Source organism: Oreochromis niloticus, linkage group LG3 (genome assembly GCF_001858045.2).
Source record: "Oreochromis niloticus isolate F11D_XX linkage group LG3, O_niloticus_UMD_NMBU, whole genome shotgun sequence".
In the NCBI taxonomy this organism is placed as follows: Eukaryota; Metazoa; Chordata; class Actinopteri; order Cichliformes; family Cichlidae; genus Oreochromis; species Oreochromis niloticus.
Genome location: NC_031967.2, coordinates 21,127,904 through 21,141,787, shown reverse-complemented (window position 1 = coordinate 21,141,787; position 13,884 = coordinate 21,127,904). Strand labels below are relative to the sequence as shown.

The window sequence follows — 13,884 nt, the reverse complement described above, 5'->3', positions numbered from 1 at the left end:
CCCTGAAAAGGATAAGCGGAAGCGGATGGATGGATGACATGTACGTACAGATGCACACTGATCTTAGCATCTGAACATGTAAACACAATAAAAGGATACAAACAGATGGTGTGAAATAATTATATAAACACTGTAATAATGATGTTTGTGTTGAACGCTTCATGTTACCAACCAAGATTATGTGATTCTGTTATGAGTCAGTTCAAAAAGTAGAGCAGGACTCAGTTTTTGGACTGTATTTTGTTGCACCTGCAGCAGGTGGTGACCCATCATGCTTGTGCTTTGTTCTTTATTTTTATCTTATGTTGTATTTCCACCTCCTTTTCTATATCTATGTCTTTATTAAGTATAATCAGATTTTCTCTTTTTTACTGTAAATAGTTAATATAGCACAGGTTCTCTAGTAAACCGAATTGTTCTTCCTCGTTTCAGTTCAGCAGGCTGATGAAGAGAAAAAAACAAGATCATTGGTGTTTGTTTAAGTGCAGAGATGGTGCAGATAAGACTGTAGCTGTGTGTTTACTTGCATTTATACAAACAAAAAGCTCATAGAATATTTTCTATCAGTCATTTCTTTTTGAGAAGTTACCCTTTCCTGTCAGGTCAGGGTTATAGACATCAGTAAACACTTTCTGGATATGTTTATGGTCTCAGTCACTAAAGTCTCAAATGTTACTCACATGTTAATTTTGTCAAATTCATCAGAGTCAAAAAGAACAATAAAGCACTGTATGCTTTAGGATGTTGCTGCCTTCTGACTGCCCCTTCCTCGTGTGTGCTGTATGCTGATGACTTAAAGCAAACCATCTGCCACACAAAAGACTGCTGTGTGAAACCACACGCTGTATTTCCTCTTTTCTATATGGCAAAGATAAAAATAAGGCCTTTCAGTAGATTAAAAATAAACTGTGGCAAACTAGACAGTAACTAAGAACAGAGTTTGACACACATGTAAGGACTGTAGCTGCTCAGAAAAACACAGACGTTATTCAGTATTGCCATGTTAAAGTGACTTTTAGACGTAATGCACAAACAGGTGCAAGCTGTTCTCTAAAACAGTGACACAGACAAGCCCTGCAAAACTCCAAACAAAGGTACTCGTTATATCAGACTGTCAATGATTGTGATGAACACGTTTTGGAGAAATCCCCACACAACCAAGGCAATAAAAATATTACAAAAGACAGCAAGCTGTGACTTTAATGATCCGTGTGCTTCAGCAAAATTCTCCCTCTGTTAACATTTGTGTTGCTCACAATAAATCGATTTATAAAGTAAAACATGCAGAGAAAAGACTGCAGTGTTTACTGTAATATCCACTCAGGTTTTCAGTTTTTTTTCAGACTCAATTTGGTTTATTTATAAGATTTTTAGGAGTTTTTATCATCAGGTTTGTTCTACACACGGTCAAGCAAAGCTACAAGGTGTTATAGCATTAGTTTTTACTCTTAATTAATTTTAAAAAATGTATGTTTAGAGCCTCAACAGCATTCCGAGGGAGACTGGGGACATTGAGTCCGAATGGACCATGTTCAGCGTCTCCATCGCCGAAGCTGCTGCATTGAGCTGCGGCCGCAAGGTGGTTGGTGCCTGCCATGGTGGTAATCCCTGAACCAAATGGTGGACACCAGAGGTGAAGGGAGCCACCAGGCTGAAGAAGGAGTCCTATCGGGCTTGGTTAGCCTGTGGGACTCCGGAGGCAGCGGACAGGTATCGACAGGCCAAGCGGAATGCGGCTCGGGCAGTGGCTGAAGCAGAAACTCGGGTGTGGGAGGAGTTCGGAGAGGCCATGGAAAAAGACTTTCGGACTGCCTCGAAGAGATTCTGGCAAACCGTCAGGCGTCTCAGGAGGGGAAAGCGGTGCTCTACCTGCACTGTGTATAGTGCTGCCGGAGCGCTGCTGACGTCGACTGAGAAAATTGTCAGGCGGTGGAAGGAATACTTCGAGGACCTCCTTAACCCACTGACACGTCTTCCGAGGAGGAAGCAGAGTCTGGGGATGAGGGGAATGACCCGCCAATTTCCGGGGGCGAGGTCACTGAGGCAGTTAAACAACTCCTTGGTGGCAGAGCCCCTGGTGTTGATGAGGTCTGCCCCGAGTTCCTGAAGGCTCTGGACGTTGTAGGGCTGTCCTGGTTGACACGCCTCTACAATGTTGCGTGGAGATCAGGGGCAGTACCCCTGGACTGGCAGACTGGGGTGGTGGTCCCCATCTTTAAGAAGGGAGACCGGAGGGTGTGTTCCAACTACAGGGGGATCACACTCCTCAGCCTCACTGGGAAAGTCTATGCCAGGGTGCTGGAAAGGAGAGTTCGTCCGCTAGTCGAACCTCGGATACAGGAGGAACAATGCGGTTTTCGTCCTGGTCGCGGAACACTGGACCAGCTCTTTATCCTCTCGAGGATACTTGAGGGTGCATGGGAGTTTGCCCAACCAGTCTACATGTGTTTTGTGGACTTGGAGAAGGCATTCGACCGTGTCCCTCGGGGTGTCCTGTGGGAGGTGTTGCGGGAGTATGGGGTGTCTGGCCCATTGCTACGGGCCATTCGATCCCTATACAACCGTTGCAAGAGTTTGGTTCGCATTGCCGGCAATAAGTCGGACTCGTTCCCGGTGGGTGATGGACTCCGCCAGGGCTGCCCTTTGTCACCGGTTCTGTTCATAATTTTTATGGACAGGATTTCTAGGCGCAGCCAAGTGGCGGAGGGCTTTCGCTTCGGTGGCCTCAGAATCTCATCTCTGCTTTTTGCGGATGATGTGGTTCTGTTGGCTTCATCAGGTGAAGGCCTCCAGCTCGCACTGGAACGGTTCGCAGCCGAGTGTGAAGCAGCGGGAATGAGGATCAGCACCTCCAAATCTGAGGCCATGGTTCTCAGCCGGAAAAGGGTGGAGTGCCCACTCCGGGTCGGGGATGGGTTCCTGCCCCAAGTGGAGGAGTTCAAGTATCTCGGGGTCTTGTTCGCAAGTGATGGGAGAAGGGAGCCGGAGATCGACAGACGGATTGGTGCTGCGGCTGCAGTGATGCGGACGCTACACCGGTCCGTCGTGGTGAAGAGGGAGCTGAGTGTAAAAGCGAAGCTCTCAATTTACCGGTCGATCTACGTCCCTACCCTCACCTATGGCCACGAGCTGTGGGTAGTGACCAAAAGAACGAGATCGCGGATACAAGCGGCAGAAATGAGCTTCCTCCGAAGGGTGGCTGGCCTCTCCCTTAGAGATAGGGTGAGAAGTTCGGCCATCCGGGAGGGGCTCAGAGTAGAGCCGCTGCTCCTCCACATCAAAAGGAGCCAGTTGAGGTGGTTCGGGCATCTGACAAGGATGCCTCCTGGGCGCCTCCTGGGTGAGGTGTTCCGGGCATGTCCCACCGGGAGGAGGCCCCGGGGCAGACCCAGGACACGCTGGAGAGATTATATCTCTCGGCTGGCCTGGGAACGCCTTGGTGTTCCCCCGGATAAGCTGGAGGAGGTGGCTGGGGAGAGGGAGGTCTGGGCTTCTCTGCTTAGGCTGCTGCCCCTGCGACCCGGCCTCGGATAAAGCGGATGAAGATGGATTGATGGATGGATGGTATGTTTAAATGAAAAATGAAAAATTTGAATTTCCTTCTGTCAAGCTCCTGGGTCGGTGACCCAGTGTTTTGTATTTTTGAGTTATTATAGTTTTTGAGTTCATGATTTATCACTGCTAGTCTCCTAGTTTCTGTCTCAGTATTTCTAGCTCTCTAGTTCTTTAGTATTTCCTGATTTCTAGGTTTCAGGTTTTGGTATGTGCCTTTGCTGTGTTCTGTGTTGTGTTTACTCTGTGCCTTCCTGTCCCACGTTTCAGGTCTTTATGTTCTCTCTCCCCGGTCATTGTGTTAAGCCTACATGTCTTGAGTTCAGCCTGTGTGTTTCCTGTTTTACTTTGATAGTCCTGGTCCTTTGACAGTGTAGTCTGTTTACTTCCTATGTCTCATTATGTCAGATTAATCCCAGCCGTGTCTCCCTTCTGTTGCTCATTTCTGCCTCGTTACCTGGTGTGTATTTACAGTAGCTGTGTCCAAATTCAGGGGAAGGATGCTTAAAATGCCATATTTGGATGCAATGACGTCACAGTGACGAGGGCTGTCCGAATTCAAAGAGTACTCAAAATGTGGCGACAAATGCGTCCTACTTTGCCCCGAATTTTAAGGATGGGTCCGATGTATCCTTCGTGTCCTACTATATCCCAGGATTCATTGCAGGTCATAGAGGAGATTTGTTTCTGATAACGATGGTGGTCGAAGCGGGAAAGGAAAACACTTTCAAATGTAAGTATATGAAAATCTGGTTGTACAAAAGTTAAATTTTTATAGGGGTTGTGTTGTTAAGCTTTGGGCATCTGCATAGTCATGTTTTTAAAAAAAAATTTAAATAACCGTAAACCAGCTTGTATGGCGGGTCCCGCAGTTTTTCATGTATTGCTGCTTACATACAGCTAATTTTTATTTTTTCGAATTGGTGATATGTTGTGGGGAACAAAGACCAAATGGTTTAATTTATTAAAACGAGGAGAAAACAATCACCTCTTCACTGGGGTGAAGAATTGGGCCGCTACGGCGTGGATGTACAAGAATAAATCATTTTACACATCATATTCATATGAGTACGGTCCTATTAACCCCCATGCTGTACAGCAGCGGTCCCCAACCTTTTTGCGCCACAGACCGGTTCATGTCAGACACGGAGCGGCCTTTAAGGTATCGTGGATAAATACAACCACATAAAATGATCCGACCAAGACAAAAACTGTGGTATTTTGTAAATATAATAATAAACGTGAATGTACTGTGTAATTGTGTAACTTTTTTGGCAGCGTCCTCCTCAAAAAGGGCCAACATTGAGAGTAACATCCTCCTCTCTGCCGCTTAATGCTCTTTGGTCGCTATGGTAACATGTAAATATTTCTTTCAAAATAAGACACAACTACAACAAGGGAAAGACCCAGGGAAACCGAGTTAATGATAAAACCCCTGAAAACCATAAATTTCACACTGGAGCCTCAACTCTCGTGGCCCGGTACCAAACGACTCACGGACCGCTGCTGTACAGAACCTGCGATGTCCAGACGGTGTTCCTCTGGTGTTCTGCTGTGAAAACCTTTGGGTTTAGGGATTAACATAGTTGCCATGGTTTCCTTTCTTCTCTTATTTGTTGTGTGTGATCAGGACAATTCTGGAGAAGATGGGCCTGCAGGGGAAAGTCACCCCCTTGCAGGCCAGAAGACATGAGAAAACTTTAAAGAATACAAAGTACGTATGTGTGTTATCAAGAAGATAATTCTTAAGAACAGAAGTTAATAAATGTGCAATTACTAAGAGTTGTTGTGGTGTTTTTATTTGCCTGCTGTCATTTTTGATTTCCTCTGCCTTTAGGATTGCAAGTATCCAGGCTCAGGAGAGGGGGTCAGTGGGAAGCCCACTGCTGCTACTTGGCCCTGGTTTGCCCTCATGGATGAGCTGATAGGACAGATGCCTTCCATTAAGCCTCCTGTCCTAATTTCCTCTCTCCCTGAGGACACTCCAGGGCCAAGCACAGCAGCGGGTGACCAAAACGACAGTGATGACGAAGCGAGTCAGCCACCTACGACAGGGAGAAAGAGGAAAAGAGACAGGGATGATGAGCTGCTAGACCTCATCAGAGAGGACATGAGGCAGCAAAGAGAGGCTGAGGAGAGGAGAGCAGGGAGAGGACGGACAGACTGTTTTCACTTCTAGAAAGATTAGTTCCCAAATGAGTTATGTATTGAGAAATGTATTTATTTGAATAAATTTGTTATATTGTTATGTGTTGCATTAGTTTAAGGGTTTTATGTTATTAATAAATTGATTCAAACAAACAGTAATTGTTACTGAACTCAATTTGATTTATGAACATAACGCTGACTTGAACAATATTACTTGGATATTTATTTGATAGCAATAAAGTAAATAACAATAACAATTAAACAAGAATATTTCAAATACACAGTATGTAAAGATGAAAAAACAATATTTACAGTTGTTCACACAGGATTAACCCGAGTGACCTGTTCCTGGACCGTCTCTTGAACAACTGTAATAGATTACAGGAAGTCTCTGGCAGTGTTGCTGAATCTGCCCGAGCAAGATCAGAAATGGATGAGCTGCTGCAACTGAGACCTGCGGTTTGTCTTTTCTGGTTGGCGAGTAGAGAATCACACAGCGTGGTCTGCAAAGAGAGCTTTAGGATGCTTCCTCCCACTGTCCACGGCATCGTCCATCCACAGGGTTTGCAGGGCTGGCTCACTCGTGGCTGCCACACCACTAAGATGTTTACAGAAAAACGCAAGCAGGAGATGGTGGATGCTATATTACTACTAGTATAATATTTGTAACTCTGTAGCAGACAACAGTTTGATAAAGTGCTATGTAAAAAAAACAAACAAACAAAAGATTAGATTCTATAAGTTTCAAAGATATTTAGTTTATATATTTTGTATAATACAGTACATGTGTCAGAATGACCGATGTACTTTGATACCTTAGTGTGAAATATTTCCATACAGATACATACAAGTTTCCAATCAAACCCTAATGGCTGTGGTCTCCAAAGCTCCAAGACGGTCAGGAGCTGAATGGGATGCTGATCTTAAATGTTTTTTAAACCAAACCCTCCTTGTGAAGCCATAAAGGACACTTTTAGTAAGTTCCTCTTTGGATTACTTGATATTGGTAAAAACAAACAGAAAAAATATAATCTGGGGAAATATGTCTACATTTTGGTTTGTAGAAATATAGCATATATTGATTTAAAACAAATGACTGGGAGTAAACAGGAATGAGATTTCTTATTTTAATGTGTTCCTGTTTAATTTCTCCATGTCTCCGAGTTTTCCCTGTTTTCACATTTCCTGCTTTATTTTGGAAGTTTGTGTTCTTTGTGTGTTGCCTTGAGTGTTACTTCCTTTGTCTCATCTGTTGTTGTCAGGAGATTTATTCTAAAACACTTCTTCAGTTGAGAATCAGAGAGGAGAAACACACACTGCAGTTAGTTACTTGCAAGCAAGGGCAGCCACAGAACTCGCACAGAAGTGCGGGCTCTGAGACTCGCGCCGTGCCATTGCCCTGTTCTTTATTTATACATCAGTGGGTGTTTGTTCTTTACATTGGAATGTGGATGTTTAGGTGTGTGTATGTGTGTGTATGTGAACCCATAAAATGACTTCCTAAACCTGCTGGCCTGGAAGTCCAGCAGTTCATCTAAACAAAATGCACTTAGAGTAAAACAGATATAGATACGTTTATCCTATCATAAAACAATAAAAGAAGGTACGACCTCTCCCATGCTCCTAGGATGTGGGTGTGAATACCAGAACACTCTGGAATCACACAAGCTTCCTAGGATGAGACATTCTTTCAGGATACTATCAACTACATACTTCTAAACACAAATGATTACATGCAGCACTCTACCATAAGTAAACCTATATAATTAAAAGATAATACTGACATTATATTTGACATTCTATTAACAGTTGTGATTGGCTTTAACCCTGTCTCGTTCTCTCGAGCTGTCTCCACTCCTCTAATCACCCTTCTGTGTATTGTGAGATTATTATATTATCTTATGCCACGTTATACCCCTAATTAAAGATTGCAGTTTTAGTTTGCATTATTCTCCTGAATTAGAAGAAGGTGATAACTATTACATTTGTTAAATTGATTTGCATTATCCGATACTGTTGAATGTGTAACACTGTTTCTTGACATTGCATACTGCAGAATCATTAAGAGAATGTTGGGTGCAGAGGACCTTGTGCCGATAATAGAAGAGACAGACCACATTCCATACCCCCACCTTTACAGAGAGCAGAAAAACAAGGAGCCGAGGTCATAACTTAGGCGCCGTAAGAGAGAAAGAATGTGAATGTTTAGGCTTTTACGACTAGGTGGGGGCCGCTAGAGGCTATAAGAAGCTGAGTAACCCGTCACCATTTTGAGATTTGCTGTGACCCTCTGCATGCATGTCTCCCCATCCGGATGGTTTATGCTCATAAAGTGTTGAATTGGATGGAATAAATAATTGTTGATTGAGCATTTATACACCGAGTATTGTCCTTCCTTCAGCCCAAAGATTAAAAGAATTGGGAGATTTTAACAGTATATATATTAGCTGTCTCTCCTTTGTTTGTGCCAGAATCTTCTTTCTGTGTTTTTGGGCCTCCTCTCTACAACGTACATGACGGTTGTCTCAGTCTGATGCCATGTTTAGCTGTGTACCATGCGCATGTCATTTAACAACAATCAAATAGTTTTACTTTGCAGAAATAAGAAATGCAGAAGAAAGAGAAGCACTGTTTAATGTAGATATAAAAATCCTTTTTACAACACATTTTCTGATTGGCCTCTCTGTGTCCTTCCTTCTTACACCAACCTCAAACAGCTCCTGTGGCTTTGACCGCAGCAGTTAGCTGACAGGTTTATATTTCCTGTTCTTTGCAAAAACAGCAGCTTGTTTCTTGTGTTGTGTTATCTTTATCTATATACATGCAACACTGGTCTATTTCTTCAAGGGGACATATTTTGTCAGGTCATAATTTTCACCATTTTCTTCTTTAAAAACCGTTTTATTTTGTTTTGTTTTGTTTGCTTGTTTTGTAGCATCCTTTTATCATTATCTTGCAAAGAGATGCTTCATCTTATCAAAAGCACCTTGGGCAATAGAACTCCACTGGAACAGGATTTTGGTTGAAGTGACAAGAGCAAGTTGGCAAGAGCAATGAACCACTGCCCAGACTGTGGACTTACAAATCGAATCTGTATTATTTGCCTCTGCTCATCTGTACCATGTGGATTATAATTTTCAGAAGGAATTGGACTGCCATATTGCATAAATATAACTGATGTGATTTGATTATTTTGTGATGATTATTTTTGATTCTGCTTTTATTTTACTCTTGATAAATTGCTTTAATAAAATTTCCTGCAAACAGTAAAAGGAAAACTGCAAAATATAATAACTCAGGATGTAATCGGTCTGCCCTGAGACCTCAACCCAGTTTGAAATGTCTTGAATGGTTCACCTATGAATACACCTATGAAACTGATATTACTGTTCCAGACAAACCAGCAGGGGGGAAGCAGTGTGCTGGTTAGCACTGTCACCTCAAAGCAAGAAGGTCCTGGCTGGGATTTCCACGTGTCTGCGTGCCCCCTCTCCAGGTACTCCAGCTCTAACCCACAGTCCAGAGAACTGCATGTTAGGTTAACTGGTGATTCTAAAGTGGTCGTAGGTGTGAATGTGAGCCTGAATGTTTCTGCATTGGTGGACCGTTTTTTTTTTTGCTTTTGTTTTTGTTTTTTGTGAGGGGAGAAACAATGAAAGGTGGTGGATTGGCCAATTGGTTATGATCGACTCTGGGCTGGACAAATTACAGCCGATGAGGTCGAAATTTAAAGTTCTGTATAGAGGTGAAAAGTAATGCGATTTGTTCCGTACTTCAACTACAATTAAAAAAAGATACAAGCTGGAGTTAATCTGTCTTTACGCTGCGCTGCTGAGTCTTCTTCGCTCCCCCCCTTCGCTCTCCTGTTGCTTCTTCAATCCTGAAACTGATCAATGATCAGGTGATCAGTGTTGTTGTTTGTTTATCATCCACTTTGTGCCAGAAAGAAGAAACCAGCAGATGTCGTGCTAAACAACAGCAGCACGTTTAATCTGGATAAGCTGAGCCACAGCCGTGACATGAATGAGTTGAAGGGAAGGACAAATAACACCAGGATCATTTTCTACGTAGCTGACAGCTGGTAACTGTGCAGGGGTGGGTCTAGCAAAGTTTTGCCAGGGGGGCAAGTAGTGCATTAACAGGGAAAGGGGGGGACAAAGAAATACTTTTCTTTCTTATTCTCATTTAAAATGTCGAGCTTTTCATGAATAATTATCTGACTCTTACAACCAAAGTTTTCATATGATCTAAAATGTATAGAAATCCATTATTGAAGTCTAATATTTACCCTAGTAAACCATAGTACTTTTTCCTTTGTTAAGGTACCATCTGTTCAGTCTGCAATTCTGTTGATGAAAGATATTGAGTCTATTTAATTATTGTAGAAAAATAATTGTTCTTTGTGCATTTGTTTTACATGTGCATTATATTACAGTTTATTACGTCAATTAAGCTTCATGAGGCGGAGGGTGGGGGGTGGTTCCCTTTTTTTAGCTGGGAGTTGGCAACCCTGTTAGTTAGGTTGTTTAATATTTCTGCTAAATACTGTTTAGAATACCAGAATAGGGAGGATGGTGTAGGTTTTAAGTTTATTAGATTGATACATATGCACCAACAAGTATTTGTTGGTGTAGATACCAGCACTTCTTAATGTAAGCTCCAAAGACTTCAAACTTTTTTTCTCACTGCTGTTGGAACAGGATAAATTCAAAGTTTGATGCAGAAGCTCAACAATTAATATATTAAATATCAGCTGAATATAAAGAGCATGGATCTGTAAAATTAACACAGCTCTGTGTGCTTTATGCTAAAAGACAGTACCAAGTCTATATCACATTATCATTCAATATCATCTTCATAAAAACTAAAGACTGAGCGTGTCTGATATTTGGGCAGCAGAGGAGCAACAGTGGATTCATAAAATGCTTCTTCTTGGCTTTGCTGCTGCAGCTCTCCTCACTGACCTGTAAGACAAACACACAAAGAACAGAAATGTCCAAGTTTCAGGATGTTCGCCATTTAATAACTTGAAGAATAACTCATCCTGCACAGAAGCATAATTACCAGGAAAGCTTCCTAATGTGACCTCAGAATAAACTGCTGCATCAGCTGCAGGACTTGATTTTCCTGTGAGTGAAAAGAAGATTTTAAAACCAGATAAACATGTTGAACAACATTCACTGGAGGTGATGGCAGACTTTGTTTACCTGCTTTTTTCTTGGCTTTTTCTTTTTTGGGGCGTTTGACCTCAGCATACATCAGACTGTCCTCTAAAAGAGAAGTCAGAGCTCAGGATACATTTGATCAGCAGGTATATGACACAAACCCAAAGCACTTGGATGTATATGGACTTAGAGGTGGATTTAAAAAGCTGTGGATCACCCAGTTACCCTTATACAGAAAGTCTGGACTGGCTCTCTGTGTAGAGGGTCCACGTTTCGAGATTCCAGGAGGTTTTCCCCAACAGGTAAAACAGAAACTTAATTAAGTCAGTGGTGAGGAGACTCACCACGCTAAGAGTTACAAGTAGGAACCATTGATGAGATAATATGAGTAACACTTCACAAGGATTCCTTCATTGTTACACAAAAAGTTAAATGAAATATCCTGTATAAGTCTAAACTTTATATCCTCATCTGTTATGCTGATTAGCTTTATACTTTATTATATTGGAATAGAATTCTGAATGATTAACTATAAGAAAAATCACATATAGGTATTGTAGAAATGTTTAGCTTATTTTAGAGTTTAGAAATGTGTTAAGACAGAATGTAGAATTATGGTAGAGACACTGACACTGCCCTGGATATAAATAAAGGCCTGACTGTGTCATGAACTTAGGAGTAGATCTTAGGAGACCCTCCCCGGTTGAACTGTGAAAGTAAGACAAAGAGGAGTTAATGCTGAGTGGAAATTCCCCAGAGGATACCTGTGTGGGGGTCTCAACATGTAACTTGATAACTGTGGTCTGGAAGGGAGATGGTTTTTATGGCCCCTAGGAAGAGACACACACCCACAGTGTTTTAACTGTTACACTCACACATCCACATGCACACTCACTCACGTGCACTCACATAGACACGCGGGTACGCGCACACACAGGCGCTCACGTGCTCGTGCATACATACAGACATACAGAGTTTCCAGCACACCATGGGGGATTTATGATGGGGTCGCCTCTATAAAGCTGCCTGTAACAGACAAAGGGGTGAAGATAGTTTCAGAGGGACACCGGCCTCGTCTTCCCTTCTAGAAGTGCATGCTTAAATGAAGATGAATAAAGATGAATAAAGATTTTGTAAAAATGACTACTGGGTCCGGTGCCATCTCTCGATCCCTCGACGAATAAAAGAACCGGGGTAAAAACTGATTTCGTAACAGTATAATTACCACTCTGTGTAACACTAACCATAAGGAGGTGGATGTTACACTAAGTCCTTTATTTCACTCTTAGATGGAGATAAGCCAGAGGATCTGAACCTCGTTTAAAAAGTAAACATTTAAATACATTTAAAGAAATAAAAATTGTTGCCAGTGACACCAAAGGTTATGCGTTTTTATTCGTTTCAGTTTGTGCTTTGTGATCTGTGGTCTGGGGCAGAATCTGTATGTGACCAGTTTCTGTGTGCACAGACAGCAACATGAACTCTGACCCCTACTCTCTCTGAGAGCAGGAGTGAGGCCCTAAGGAGGTAGTTTAAGATTTTAAAAGACAGAGAGATGTGAGAATCTCTGACTTTACCATGTATGATTAAAATTATGTAATATTGAGTGTATTGTGACTGATAAACACAGAGTGCTAAAGAGAAAAACGTTTATAGGTGAATGAGCTAATAATAAATTCCTGAAGAAAGTATATAAATGTACAATAAAGTGCAATCTGTGGATGACAAAATGTAAATATTGTAATGAATTATTGAACTTTATTAACCTCCTAAGACCCAAACTCGTCCACGACATGCATTTTTGAATTTCTCTTTGATATTTGGGCATATTGGGCCCCGATGAATGTAAAAACAAAGAATTACCAGATTTTTTTAACCTTATTTTTGTTTTTAAGAAAAATAAGAGCCACATATGAAGATATTCATTTAAAATTTTGATAGAACAGTAGCAGTATCATGTCCTCGTAAGTGGATATCAGGCCCATGTAGGGCTAAACTGAGTATTTTAGTCTAAATAACCCAAAATGTGATGTCCACATATGTGGACGCCAGGTCCTAGGAGGTTAAATGTAGTTTATCTGAATGAAAGATTACCTCACTGTACTGGGCTGACTGGCTCCACTGAACCAAAGAGACAAAGTTAGACAAAACTCTGAGTGACCCTCGATGTGTATAAGATTCAACTCTGCTGGTGTGTAGTGGTAGTGTGTAGCTAAGCTTGGTGAGGGAATAACTAAACTCCATGTTGACCTATAATTACCTGCAACATAATGAAAAGACTCATTTCAGTACAAACACTGAATGAGACTGTTGTGACTGTACCTGCAGCTCCCGTCTTCACCTCAGAGTAAACAGCACTCTGCTCTGGTTTATGATGCTTCCCTGTGAAGATGGTCAGATTAATCCACATAAGAAAATAACAAAAAGTTTTATAACCATTGATAAAATGTTTCTACATCAGCTTTTTGAAAACTCACTCTTCTTTCCAAGGGTTTTAAGGTCAATAAGAGAGTATGTGACATCTCTGGGGTCATCTGCTCCTGAAATGTGCATATTTAGTTAGAAGATTATAAACCCGTCACACAGAACATAAAATTCTACATTATTTCAGTGCAATTCAGTTTTATTTTTATGTCAAATGACAACAGTCATCTCAAGGCACTTTATATTGGTTATATTTTTGTTTGGTTTGGGGTTTTTTTTTTTTTTTTTTTGTAAGTCTTGTTTGGTACTTTAGCAATTAAAATCATTGTCTGAAGGCCAAGAAAGATGTCCAGTGGATTTATTTTACCAAGTGGATGATATTGGCTTTGGCATATTGATACACTTGACCTTTATCATTCTCATTCATTTATTCATTTATATTATTTTATTTTAAGTTATTACAGATGGGACAGACATGACTTGGGTATAAGGAAGGAAGGAAGGAAGGAAGGAAGGAAGGGAAAGAGGGACAGTAAAGAAATCAACTGGATCACCTGTTGAAAGAAAAAAAAAGAAAACAAGCAAAAAGAGAGCA

At 41.5% G+C, this 13,884-nt stretch overlaps 2 protein-coding genes across 2 annotated transcripts in view; one reads left to right on the top strand and one right to left on the bottom strand.

The window, feature by feature from the left end:
- Positions 1 to 13,884, top strand: part of LOC109198185 (low affinity immunoglobulin gamma Fc region receptor II-b) — a 997,390-nt gene that overhangs the window by 338,683 nt on the left and 644,823 nt on the right. The window lies entirely within an intron of this gene.
- Positions 1 to 13,884, bottom strand: part of LOC109201287 (obscurin) — a 493,328-nt gene that overhangs the window by 213,258 nt on the left and 266,186 nt on the right. The window contains exons 20-21 of the mRNA XM_025906001.1: positions 13,343 to 13,405; positions 13,188 to 13,247 (exon numbers count right to left, since the gene is read on the bottom strand). Coding sequence (XP_025761786.1) covers positions 13,188 to 13,247; positions 13,343 to 13,405 — 123 coding nt within the window. The remainder of the gene's footprint in view (positions 1 to 13,187; positions 13,248 to 13,342; positions 13,406 to 13,884) is intronic.